General features: G+C 38.1%; 1 protein-coding gene across 1 annotated transcript in view; it reads left to right on the forward strand.

Annotated features, from left to right (window-relative positions):
- The window catches only part of GMDS (GDP-mannose 4,6-dehydratase), a 416,345-nt gene that overhangs the window by 160,831 nt on the left and 240,912 nt on the right, over positions 1–14,602 (forward strand). The window contains exon 6 of the mRNA XM_082044403.1: positions 794–898. Coding sequence (XP_081900529.1) covers positions 794–898 — 105 coding nt within the window. The remainder of the gene's footprint in view (positions 1–793; positions 899–14,602) is intronic.

Below are 14,602 nucleotides of genomic sequence, written 5' to 3' on the forward strand. Positions count from 1 at the left end.
AGAATGACGATAGAGCTAAAGTGACTAGACATGTCGAGAGACATACCTTTATGAATTACTATATAAAAAAGTATTTGCTGCCATTGCCCCAGGGGTTGGAAATTAGCATCTCACTGCTCAAGATGGTGCTCATTCAGCTCAAAGGTAAAGAGCTTTTGTAGAGAGAGGGGGGGAAGGGTGGCTTTTCCTTCACAAAGGCTTGTGAGATACCACTGAAGTGATAAGGTTTCATATTTTTTCTTGCCTAAATGAAAAAGTCCCAAGAGCTCACTTCTTCCTTCATGAACTCACATGAAATTTGAAACACTTATTAAAGCAATGTGCATGGAGGACTTTGGTGATAAAGTTTCAAATCAATTTGAGTGCTAAGGCACTAGATTTTCACTTATATTCCTCCAAAGTGGTTTGTTTTGTTTTGTGGTGTTTTTTTTTTTTTATTAGCAGAGGTCACTACAGTGGCATATTTCACACGCTCTGGCTGTGTTAATTATATTGTAAAAGAAAAAGTGCTATGCTTGAGTACGCATAAGATAACAAGTGAGAAAGTGCCCTAATATTTCCTGGGCAGTTAGGAGGCTGCACAGAAAAGGAGAATTTTCCCATTCAGCTGCTTTTTATTGAGCTGGTTATTTTTTCCATATGGAATGTGACACATATAAGGGTATGAATCAAATGCACTCCACTGTTGAAATGTGGACTTCACCTTGTGTACGTGAGACATGTTTATGTGTGTCTGTCTGAGCTATGTACGAGCAGAGGAGATACATATAATGTTTTAAAATTATTTTTGTAGGAGCAGCAAAACTGTATGCCTACTGGATTGTGGTGAACTTCAGAGAGGCCTACAATCTCTTTGCAGTGAACGGCATCCTCTTCAATCACGAAAGCCCCAGGAGAGGTTAGGAAATCCATGTGAAACTTCCCAAATTTGCATACACGTGACCAGAAAAATGAAACAATGCGTCCACAGGTTCATTTAAACTTGCTAAAATTGTGCAGGGAGAGTGTAATGACTTGTAGCCTGCTCACGGCGTTTAATGCAGCCTTTTTGGCAGTCTCGGAGTCCTCAAAAGAGCGGCTTTCCCTTTCAAGCATCATGTTCCATTTTGTAGCCACCTGATGCTAAAGGGAGACTTGTGTATCTGATTTTGTGTATCAGTTCTCACAAGAGACTGCAATAACATTGCAACATACCTTAGTTTTCTTTCCCTCTTGACAATAAGTAAGTTAAGGCTAAAATGGTAAAAAACAACAACAACAACAACAAACCAACCAACCAACTAAACAAACAAAAAACAACACAAAACGAAAAAAGGCAGATTCTCTAAACATTTAGTTGGGCAACTGCATAACAGATGCAGTTTCAGGTGTGACTTGTATGCAAGATTTCTATTTGCGTATAATGTCACATTAAGAGGCAGAAATAATAGACTGTCTAAATTCATGAGACTAATGAGTGGTATAGCCTGGTATATTTTGAAAAATTTGTGGATTATGGCCCATACCTTCTGACAAGATGGCTTTTAATGTATGGTTTTAAAATGCATCTCCATGTAATCCTTAATATCAATGCAGCTTAAATTCCACTTAATCATCCCTTTTCCTCTTCCAGTACTTTATGAAGAATTAATACTGGTATTTAGTTTGAGTAAGAGTCTATGGTTGACTAAAAGTAGTCTCTTATGCAATCACAATTTTCCTCTGCCCTTAAATTACTGTCACTGTAAAAAACACTCTAAAATTAAACTTTAAATTAACACAGAAAACTGGATTCTTAGTGCAGAAGCCTTTTATTGTGATCTGTTTCTAAATAAAAAATAAATTACAGTTTTACAGGAATGCAATTGTATAAATTATAGCCTGACAAAAAAATATAATAATTTTAATCATACTTACATAGATAAAATAGTTCATAATTGCAACTCTGCTTGAAAAAAAATAAAAAGGAGGAAAAAAGGAGTCAGTGTTAATGGGATTTAAATATTGATTTTAGTCTTCAGGAGTCACAGCTGAAAAACCTCATAGTGCAATGGGCAGGCAGCATTTACAGTAAGTGATGCGTCAAATACTTGGTGGAAGAAGTTGGTGCATTGCTTCACTGAACCAGGTGGCAGTGCAAGTTCAAAATTAAAATAAATCAGATTCAGTAGATTTTTTTTTTTTTTGGAAGACCTAATACTTTGCTTTCTTTTAAACAGTTCGCCATGATATACTCTTGTTGTATTGTAAACTGATGTCCAAATTGCTCTCAGTTATCGTTATGCAATTAAAACATTCTGACCAACATAAAGAATGGGGGAAATATTCAATGACAAATATTAGCTTGGCATGATTTCTGGTAACACTAAGGAGCAACATGATTAGAAGGAAATTATAGGAAAACATTTACCATTTGTGCTGCTTCTCAATAGGCTTGTGCTCTTTTGAAGGGACAAAACTTCTGTGTTTGTTGCTGTTTTGATCCCTCTGGCATTTATTCCACCATGGACACTGCTGCAATGGAACTTCCAGTCTGAAGTCTATTCAACACACTCAGTGTTTCTGTGGATAACCCAAGCCTGTGCTTTGAAAGTCTCAGGCTATACTTTTGGTTGTGTATATGTGCTGGGAGCAGTTTTAACCTCCTTATGCTATGAACAGGAATCTAGTCTTAGAAGTGGTTTTGGTTGTCTCCATTCACCTTAGCGAGACTACATGCCGTGAAAGCAACTGTAACTTCAGCCCAGTGCATAGTTGTTTTATGGGAGAAAGTGTGACAATTTATACGACAAGAAAATTGAAGAAAAGTAGTTTTGAGGTTGTTTCTTAATAGTCATTCATTACTTTCCTAATGTTTCTGAAGCGTACAAAAGTGCTTTGGGAGGAAAAGAGGAATTCTATTTTCTATGCAGAGATGATAACGTACATGGAAGTTTTAAAATGCCTTATGGTTTGGCCTTTTTATTTTATTCTACTAATTTCAGAGATTGTGAATACCTGAATAAACTAGTACATATTTTATTCCTTTGCATACTGAGCCCTCAGTATAGGAAAGACATGGTCCTGTTGGGGCAGGTCCAGAGGAGGCCACAAAAATTATCAGAGGGCTGGAGCACCTCTCCTATGAGGACAGGCTGAGAGAGTTGGGGTTGTTCAGCTCGGAGAAGAGAAGGTTCTGAGGAGACCTTATTGTGGCCTTTCAGTACTTAAAAGGGGCCTATAAGAAAGATGGGGACAGACTTTTTAGCAGGGCCTGTTGTGACAGTACAAAGCATAATGATTTTAAACTAAAAGAGGGGAGAGGCAGTTTAGGCATAAGGAAGAATTTTTTCATTATGAGGGCAGTAAAACACTGGCCCAGGTTGCTCAGAGAGGTGGTAGATGCCCCATCCCTGGAGACATTCAAGGACAGGCTGGGATGGGGCTCTGAGCAACCTGTTTTAATTGAAGATGTCCCTGCTCACTGCAGGGGTGTTGGGCTAGATGACCTTTGAAGGTCCATTCCAACCCAAACTATTATATGATTATATAGTTATTCCAACTGGTTTAATGTTATGCTGAATTGGTCAACTACAACATCCCATTGATGATGATACTAAGTGCATCTTGTCCATAAAAAACTTAATGTCCCAGAATCAGTGCAGAGCAAATGGCTGTGGCAGTGCTACTTACTGAGGTGCAGAGTGGATCTGTCCAGACAGATAGTGCATGTTTTTTCCCTGTATCTGAAGTGTTAATCATACTTCTGAAAATTTCTGTAAGCTTCCTACAGTGAATGTATTTCTAGAGAAAGGCTGTGAAGGGACAAATTCTCATATTTCTTGTAGGCAGGGATGCATGAGATATGTTGCACTGTAAGGCAATGCTAAGGATGAACAGAATGCATTTCTGGTACCTGGCAGTCTGTATTGTGGACTCTGATCAAATACAGAAGTATTTGTATTTGGACTACCAGTGCTCATGGTGAAGGATGATGAACTGCAGTTGTCTGCCAAGTGGCTGTTAGCAGCTGGTCACCAAGGCTGAATTGAACAGACAGTTGTAAACAGTTTGCTTCATGATCTTTCTTCATACGGTGTTCAGATATTATACTGCTAGGGCAGTGATACATGAGTCTAGTGAAAATAAGAACTGCCTAATCTCAAAAGCTGCTTCACTGAGAAGGGAATTTAGTAATATACACCTCTTATTTCAGAATACCAATTCGTCTCCTTAGCCTTCCTGGTTTTAACTCAGAAAAGAGCCCCAGTAGTTAATCTCATGTAGCCTGTATAATAATAGGGAAGTCTACACAGAGTTCATAAGGGTAAAGAGTGCTTAAGTCTAATATGAGAGGTTTCCTATTTCTCAAAATTACCAAGGGCTGAGAGCAGTGCTGGCCTTGAGAAACTCATTTGACTTTCTACTTTTATCTTGCTCTGTAAGAGAAAGACTGTAACAGGAGCAGTTCTTGAGATGTGACACCATACTGTAAATCTGAACACTTAAGTTTGCTGTGTGGGCTTGCTTTTAAGTCTGATGTTTAATGTTCTGACAGCCATAGTGACTTAAGAAAAAAAAAAAAACACCACACTGATAAATTCCAGGTTGGTTGAATCCACTGTCTAAGGCTTATATCTTAATTTGGCAATAGTACATCATTATTAAATTGCACAAATACTCAGGTCGATACTCAAGAGATATGTGTATGTGAGAGAGAATATTATCTAAAATCTCATATGAGTGGTTATGTTTGACTAATCTTAATAAAATATACATCTACTTCGAGCCTTTCTGTAGTACTTTCCTTTCTACTTTTTTCTTTATATTATACCTAATACTTTTCATTTCTTAGTCACTTTTATAGTTTTATAAGAAGGAACAGTCACTTTTTAACAAGTACGTACTTTGCAGCTCACATAAATCAACACAGCTGCACTGAAGTGAATAGGGTCACATTGATTTATGCCAGCTGAGGCTCTGGCATACTACTTCTAGTGATAGTCCGGTAATGTATGATAAGCATAATTTGCTTGTTTTGGGGAAAAGATCTATATTACCTTGCTAAAGCTGGTTTCTTCAGTTACTTTCATCACTTTTTATCCAGGTATACCTCAAGTGTTCCCTGATTTATAAAAAAGCCAAAGGAGAATGTGATCTTGCAGTTCTGAAGTTTATTGTCTAAGTATGACACGATTTGAAAAGCAAAATGCTCTCTACAGTGGAAGTAAGCTACAAGGTGGCCTCTGTTTCCAAAAAATAACAAACAAATGAAAACCTAAAAAAACTTTCCCAGAATGCTGCTTCTTTTTTTTCTTTTTTTCTTTTTTTCTTTTTTTTTCCTTTTCATTTTTTCGTGGTTTTTTTTTTTTTTTTTTTCCCCCCTAATGACAACATTATGGGATACCAAAGAGGGCAGGTGGTGGCCAGAAGTAAGTTTCTGGTGGTGGTTAAATGTAGCTCCCAGTATTACCAGTGTGGAAATGTCTGGCCTATAGCAATATTGGAAAAGTATTTCAGTTCAGTAAGATAAGAGTTTTGACAGGGGAAGAGTGAGGCAATTAGTAAGTCTAGTTTTCAGGAGAGCTGGGGCTTGATCCAAGGCTTTTTTACACCTTTGGAAAGATTTCTGTTCTTTTGTTGGGCTCTGGATCTCACTAATACCTTCTTTTCTTAGTGAGAGAGCAAACTACTAGTTGACAGTGTCATTTGTTTCTTCTCAGACAAGCCCTTGCTTTTTTTTTCTCCTCAGTCTGTGTAAGTTTTCTCAGGTTTACAAGATGTGTCTTTGGATGTCTGAAATAACTTTCTGATTTGGTTAACCACTTCATTGCTTGCCTCATCTGATCTTTATCTGCCAAGATGTACAAACATGTACAGCATGTTTCCTGACACAAGGCAACAGAAGTTTTGCTTTTGCTTTTGTTGGTGGTTGGTTTTCTTTGTTTGGTTTTGTTGTTCGGTTTTTGTTGTTGGTGGTGGTTGATTGGGTGGTTTTTTTTGTTTGTTTGTTTTTGTTTTGTTCTGTTTTGTGGTGTTTTTTTTCTTCCCCCTAAGTAATAAATACTTTCCCTCCACACGACATCATTGTGTAGGTCATTCAGTAGAGAATTTTTGTTTGTCTGATACCAGCCCTGGTAAAGCAGTTGTCATCAGACCATTGCTGTGTAGCCAGAGGGAAAGGATACAACTGCTCATTTCTATGATCTCTTTCAGCTGGGGAGGAAATGGCTAGGTGTTAGATTGCAGGCTGAAGGTTGTCAAAGTACATGTAATAAGATTAAAATGAAAAGACATCGTGATTTAAAGAGAATGGGGAGTGTTCTTTGCTTTAATTGTGCTTCTGGATCACAGTTTTGCCAGGAGGGAGAGGGTAAGGGGATCTGCCACTCACTGTAAATAAGCTTGGATATCTTTTGAGTTAGCTTTTTGTTGTTACCTTTTTTTTTTTTTTTTTTAACAAGCTTTCAGTCTTTTGCCTCTATTTCATAGAAAGGGCAGAAGCAGATGGTGACATCTGCTACCGACTTTCACAAGAAATCCCTACAATCTCTACTGTAACAGCTGCTCTTATGCATCTCCCATAGAGATGTAGCCAACATCTGCCAGATTTCCCTTTCTAATTTTTTTGGTTGAGGAGACTAATTGCTAGTCTCCTTACACATGTTCTGTGCAAGAAGAGCTTGGTCAGCCTAATACCATTGGAAATACTAAGAGCTTTTGCTAGTGCTCGTACTATAAGTTTAGGCCTGTGAAAGACATAAATGTGTAAAATTTTCAGTGCAGAGCTATACTCCTTTCATTTAATACAAAATTTCCCAGCCTAGGAGTACATTTGAATAGCAGAAGGCAGCAGAGTGTTGCTTGTGTTTTGCTGACTCCTTGCTGGATGAGAAGAACAGGGGCTGGCTAGTATCATCAGGGATCATCTGCCTAGCATATTGAAAACTTGATGGCAAGGTACCATGGCCAATGTAAAGGACTCACTTAGACAGTTGTGTCCTATATAGCAGCCAAGATCATTTCATGCTTTTTAGTTTGCATGTTTCAACAGAGAAAGCATGCAGTGTCCTGAAGACATGCATTCTTACTGGCTTTTTCTCCCTGCTGTGAGACTCATCCTGCTAAGTGATCCATGCAGGTGTTTTCTTATCTACACTTGCAAATGTCAGTGGGGATAAATGTGGGCTTTAGAGTCTACTTGGACAGATGGATTTGCAGTAATATTGACTGTAATAACAGAGAATTGCTGGGTGATACCTCTTTGCTATTTTACCTGAGTACACATTTTCCTATGAAAAAGGCCTGACCTTAAAAAATAAGTGAATTCAGTTAATTCTACTGATGTTGAACCTGACTAGATAGTACTGATCAAAGCACATCACAATATACAGAGATTTTTATGCTGCTAACAAGTTATCTTAATCTTGAGTTCTGGTGTCACTTTCCTAGTACCAGCCAATACTGATAGATGAGGGTAGTGCAATCACACCAAAATAAGAGTGGGCTTGTGTTTTAAAAGCAGTGCTAGACTTCTGAAATAAGAACTGAAGGCTGAGAACATTCCTACATGCCCTTATCTATGGGCATCCAAGCACTCTGGGAACCATGGAACTTGTTACATATGGGAACAAAACAATCATGTTCATAAACATCATTATATAGATATTTTTCTCAAGTGAGTCACTAACGAAGGAAGATGCTGTGTTGAACACTCTACTGAAATATTTTTGACTCAATCTTTGCAAGAATAGTTTGTGGGAATCCTTACCATCTCTTAGTATATTTTTTTTTTCAATCTCAAAGGGAGGCCCAGTTCTATCTGATGCAGTTTTCTGGGGTCTATCACCAGTTTATTTAAATCATTATGGATATAGCTCGTACAAAAACTAAGTAATTTCTTGCCTATGGGCTTAGATTTTTGGAACAGCTGCATTTGCAAACCAGATCTCTCCTTGAGCGAATTATTATCTTATCAGATGTATCTTCTTGTCATTAAATCATGTGCTCTCTGGTGGCTTATACCATTTTGAGAAGAAAGTAGGTCACAGTTTTTGCTATTTTCCATGATCAATTTCAACATTTGAATTAAAATAAAAAAGGAAAAAAAGAAAAGCAGAGCATTCACACAATTTACAAAATGTCAAAACTACTAAATTTAGAAGTTTTATTAGTTATATTATTATAATTTCTCAAGTTATATTAGCAGATATCAGTGTTAGTTTCTTAAACCAAGAATTTGCAGACTTTTTTTCTCTAATGAAGTATCAGCCCAACATTTTGAAATGAAATGTTACAGAAGATATGGAAGTCAGCACTGGGAAATTGAGTGATCAGAACGTGTATTTTACCTGTAGTGTTCTTGTGACTTTGTTAATGCACAAATTTGTAGTAAGCTTTTTAGAAATAGTGTGATTTAAGTGCCTATTTCCCTATTTTTTCCCTTTTTTACATTTATTTATCCCTGGTCAAAACACAGTGGAAAATCTGACCATTCTGCTCTTTTGTATTCATATAAATGACAACAGGGAACAAAATACAGGCAAGAATTGGGAGGTTTATATCTTGTGTTTTACAAACTAGCTTAAAGTGAATGTGGAGTTTGCAGAAGATCAGAAGAATACAACTGCCATAGTCATTTCAGCCAGAAATCCATTTAACCCAAGTATTCCATTGCTGGATCATCAGGGGAGAGTTTAGGAGATGGTATACATACAGAGCAGTCATCTCAGACCCCAGGAACTGATAGGTAAGAGACCATGCATGAAAGGCGCGCCTCAGTCCACTGCTCCCCAACACCAGGACTCTGTTGGGATTCAGTCCAAGCTGCTGCATGTGAGATCCTTTCTGAAGGAAACCAGGTTAGCTGGGGAATAACACCACCTTTGACTGCATGGTTAAATTATAGCCCAGGTGTACCCAGAGTCTAAGACAAGATGACCTACTGCAGGACACAATTTCACCAGATGTGGAGAGTCAACCACAGTCAACTGCTTCTGTAATTTTTTATTTTATTACTAGAGGCTTTTTTCTTGCAGTTGCATCTACATGATTATTTCATTCTGTTGCGATTCACACAAATTTCCTCCTACATTTTTTCCTCAAATTTAAATAATGTCATTGTCTTTCTGAAATAGTCAGAGGCAAGAAAGGAAAAAAAAATCACACAAAGGTCACATCATTATTTCAAGAGGTAAGTTGCATAAACAAATCTATCTTGCATTGTTGATAATTGATAAGTAGTGAATGTTTAGTATTTTACTAACTGTTATTGTGCTAATTATTTCCTAAACTTCTGTAGACTTGTTTCTGACTATCATTGTTCATGTAAAGTCTCTCAAATATACAGTATGCTTCCTAGTATGTAACCAACATTAGTGATGCCAGTGTTCCCCTGGGAGTATGAAGTAACAACCATTATAAATTGCTTATGGCTCATCTCAAGAGTGCTGGGTGTCTCCGCAGAGCTGTTACTAAGCACGTGAGACTCTGTAGACCTTATTCTGCAACTTTTAAATTTTGGGCAGTACTTTCTACCAGGTGGAGAGACTCGAAAGCAGGTTCATACACACAACTTGGACGAGTACTACACTTGTGCATTGCTGATAGATACAGCGCTTGCCAGGGACAAGCATGCTGCAACGGTGCAGTGACTGCCACACTTACCAGGCCCAGCTTAGTATCTGAAACATTTTCTCAGCAGTGTGCATCCTGTTTTTCTTAGAATAGCTCTCACAAAGGGTTACAATTCCCTCTCATTGGAACTCTTCTTAATTTTTCTCGCATATTTAAAAAAAAATATTTTAAGGCAGATCCTTTAAAAGTGCATGTTGTTCAGAGAAAGTTATTTGAAGTTAACCCACTCAATCATTTAAGATATGAGGAACTGAAGAAGAGAGACTCTAATTTCCCATAGAACAGTTCCACCATTAGTGACTTAAAAAATATTGCAGAAGGAGATGTCCACTTATTATTCCTTAATAAAGTCTTCTGGGTTCATTGAAAGCAGATAAATGTGATGTAATCAGATGTCACCTCTGATAAGATTCATCAGGATTTATAGTGGTGTCATAGGAAGGTAGGTTACTTTATCCAAGGTCAGAGAGGAGGTTAGGGCCAGATCATTTGGTCAGAGCTTGATTTGAACTTAGGAACAATTATTTTTTCTGCCTTGATTGCACGAAGTCCTTACTGAAAGTTCCAAGAAAGATGTGTCCAGAATACGAAGCAAAAGTGCACTGACAAACACTGCACATATAGTTATTTTTACTTTAGACCATTAAATGCATTATGTGCCTTTTGAGGGTACATTAAAGCCCTATATATATAAACATAACCCATGTCACTTTGAAATAGCTGCAAATCTCAATAGCAGGACAGACTGCTGAGTACTGTCAGTCTTGTTCATCTAACTGCAAGTATTTTTTGAGCAGATTTTGACCTCTGTTATGAAGACTTATAGTTGTATATAATGTCAGTTACACATTTCTCACACTGTTAATGAAATGAGTGCACACCTAGCCAACCATGATAAAATATTTCCTTTTCAAGGATTTACCTTTCATAGACACTTAAAATTTAATTATGTGTTCTACTTAATTGCTAGGCACCAATTGGCAAGCTATGTCCAAAAGCATGAGTATTGTCAGTTTACAAGTATTTATGGTAATTAAACCTGATGTCACATGCTATTTAAATGTTGCAATATCAGCTGCATATTTTGATCTGCATTGTATCTTATCCCCGTAGAATGATAGTTGTTAAAACAAAGTTGTCACAGTTAGCAGGTTTCCCATGAAACCCCTCAGGGTTACTCTTTGGTATGAGAAAACAAATTAAACTGAAGCCAACAGAGAGAATACAATATCAAGTTTTCTCTATCTAAATTTTTGCCCTAGGACATGTGAGTTTGAGAGCCACTGCTGTAGAAATGCTGCAGGAATGTTGATATTTTTTTGTTTTAGTTGGTGAGTGCTTGATTTCATGACATGTGAATAGATTTAGAAGTAGAGAAATAATTATCCAGCAAAGCAAGTCAGACTTCCAGTTGGCACACTTCTAAAAAAATCATTTACATTAAAAAAAAAAAAAAAAAGTTAAGAGAGATCGAAGATGTTTATTTGTTGCATAATTATACTTTAATAGGTGGACTGAGAATATTTGCCAGAAACTTTAAAATAAAATCCTGTAGTAGTCCCAACTCTAGGCAGAGTGACTCTGGAAAATTCAGAGCTCGTTTTGGACTTAAAAGAAATCTAGATGACATGAGAAAAGCATCAGTAACACAGAGGAATATTTGACTTTACATTTGTTTAAATTTTTTTTGAAACTATTGCTTTTAAGTTCTAAGTCATCTTTGTGCATGCTGTTTTGACACCTTTCTCTTCTCAACCCCACCTCAGGCCCATATTCTGAGTTACTGGTTGACATGTGCATCTATTAAGGATGCCTCAGTTGCCCAGTGTGCTATGTCCTCTCACACTGAGTTTCTATTTGCTGCAGACTGTAAAAAAGAATACAGGATCTTTTCTTACCATTATTGTACTTTGAGACATTGTGCACCTTCAAAGATCAGGAATGGTCCTTAGACTTCCCAAATTTTATATAATTCTTGAAAACTGAGTAAATTGAAAGTAGCCCTGGTCTTAAGCACTTTGTTGGTTAGGGATGGTACCAGTAATATACTTTATTTTAAGCTTTTGTGCTGAATTGCCATCAAATCTTGAGCAAAGCAAATCCTGTGATCTTACCAGCCATTTGAGTTTGCAAATACTCCTCTTTCCACACTGTTTGCTTGCATAAATAATCCATGCATCTGTCATTGAAAACCAGGCTCGTAATTGTTAATTTTAAAGCATTTTTCAGCAGGAGTGTGACTTCCTTCTCTCAAATCCTTGCATTAATTTTAGATATCTGCTGGGTATGTTGTAGGAAAATAAGAGATGGCAGAATTCTTCTGTCTCTTCTTTAATAGGGGAATGGGACAGACTAGTGCTAGTAGTGTGGTTTGCTGCCGTGCTGTTTTGGGGTAGTCATTCAGGTATTATGGACAAACCTATGCTTTCTGTAAGGCTGAACACTAGGCAATGTATGGACTTCTTCTTTTCTAAGTAGCAGAATAGTGTACCACTCTCTGTCCTGGGACATAACCTGTCCCGATACACTGTGATTTCCAGGTAGTGATTTGAATCATCTAACTTCTGGTGAAAATTGTATGTGCTTATCATGCAATTGGGATGGGAGGTGGCTCCACAGGTCTCCTTTATATTTGGTATGTCCTCATTAAAATGCTGGTGTTCTTACACAGAATCATAAAATAATTTCTATTGGAAGAGACTCTCGGGATCATTGAGTCCAAACATACCCTAACTGTAGCACTAAACCGTGTTCCTAAGAACCTCATCTAAATGCCTTTTAAACACCTCCAGGGATGATGACTCCACCACTTCCCTGGGCAGCCTGTTCTAATGCCAAACAACCCTTTCTATGAAGAATTTTTTTTCCTAATATCCAATCTAAACCTACCCTGGCACAACTTTAGGCCATTTCCTCTTGTCCTATCACTTGCTACTTGGGAGAAGAGATGAACACCCTCCATGCTACAACCTCATTTCAGGTAGCTGTAAAGAGCAAGAAGGTCTCCCCTCAGCCTCCTTTTCACCAGGCTAAACAGCCCGAATTCCCTCAGCCGCTCCTCGTCAGACTTGTGCTCCACACTCCTCATCAACCTCGTTCTCCTCCTCTGAACTCTCTCCAGCACATCAATGTTTTCTTGTAGTGAGAGGCCCAAAACTGAACACAGGGTTCGAGGTGGGGCCTCACAAGCACCAAGTACAGTGTCACAATCAATTCTCTAGTCCTGCTGACCAAACTGTTCCTGATACAAGTCAGGATGCTGTTGGCCTTTTTGGTCACCTGGGCACACTACTGGCTCATATTCATCCAGCTGTCAATCAACTTCCCCCTCCTGCCCATGGCCCCTGGGTCCTTTTCCACTGAGCAGCTTTCTAGCCACTCCTCCGTGAGCCTGTAGCACTGCCTGGGGTTGTTGTGATCCAAGTGCAGTACCCAGCACTTGGCCTTGTTAAACCTCATACAGTTGGCCTCAGATCAATGATCCAGCTGGTCCAGATCCCTCTGTATGGCCTTCCTACCCTTCAGCAGATCAACACTCCCACCCAATTTGGTGTCATCTGCAAACTTACCCTCATCCAGATCATTGATAAAGAGATTAAACAGAACTGAGCCCTGGGGAACACCACTTGTGACTGTCCATCAACTGGATTTGGTTCCATTCACCACAACTCTCTGGGTCTGGCCATCCAGCCAGTTCTTTATCCATCGCAGAGTTCACCCATCCAGGCCATGAGCTGCAGCTTCTCCAGGAAAATGCTGTGGGATACAGTGTCAAAGGCTTTACTGAAGTCTAAGCACATTTAGGAGAGTGTCTCTGCCTTCAGCTCAGCGTGGCTGAGCATCACAGTCTTTACAACATTAGGTTCATGGCTTCTATTTGCAGTCTTCCTCAAGTTCCAGATACTCTGTTTTCTAAGGCATTTTAATGTTCTCATAGTCTCAAATCCATTTCTTTAAATCATACACAATGGACATCATGTCTTCAGGTGAGGATGCTACTGTGAATGAGTCCATTAACTAGTAAAATGAGCATGTGGTACAAATAATAAGAATTTTTCTGTAAACCTGTTTGAGTTTCACACACACACACACACACAAAAAAAAAAGTGTTTCACACATATACAACTCTTAGTTTTTTTGCATATCTGTTGATCCCTAGAGACCATGCAAGAAGGTCATTTAAGGAAAACAGAGCAAGATTGGTGTAACAGTAACCAGGCTGGGAATTTGAAAGCTTGATTTCATGTGACAACAACAGTAGGCAAATACTACCTTTGCTGCCTAGTTCTGAAAGTGCTGGTGTTACTAAAGAACTGGAAACAGTTTCTGTTGTGCTGGTGAATCCAAGAGCTATTGCCAAATAGTGTCAGAAAACTAACTGTTAAGTAACAGGTCATGGTTAAATTTTTACTTGTGTTCTCATAATGATACTTTTCTTGAGAAAAGTATCATAATCTTAAACTGCACTTAAAGGAAAAATAAGCTCTTTGTTTTGAAATCGTGGGTTGAAGCAATTCTGGGTTTGAGTTCATTAGTGGGCTGCAGTTATTGCACAACTTTGGTCTACTTGTGACTAAGTTAAGTGTCTCCTGTCACTTTGGTTCTACAGGTTTCTTGTGGGTTTGGTGGTGTGGTGACATCACCTGGTTTACCGTCACATTTATAGACAGTGATAACCAGGCATCAACACCCATGAAGAAAGCGACAGAGTCATCAGGGAATGTTCATTCATTTTTTCCAAAATTATGCATGTGTATGAATATGTGGATGATACTTGAAAATGTCTGCCTGTACATGGAAGTCTGATGAAATAATTAGTATATTCAGGAAAAATGCTTTAAAAGCAGAATTTGTCCAAATTGATCATGCATATGAGGAGTCATTCAAACTTAATGTTGTTTCTACGGATTAAAATCAGGTAGCTTAATATTTAATACAAAAGGCTTAGTATTGAATAAATAAAAAAAAAACCTCTAAATTATAACACATTTGAAAATATGCTTTTCCT

Source organism: Streptopelia decaocto (genome assembly GCF_964273445.1).
Source record: "Streptopelia decaocto genome assembly, chromosome: 2".
Taxonomy (NCBI): Eukaryota; Metazoa; Chordata; class Aves; order Columbiformes; family Columbidae; genus Streptopelia; species Streptopelia decaocto.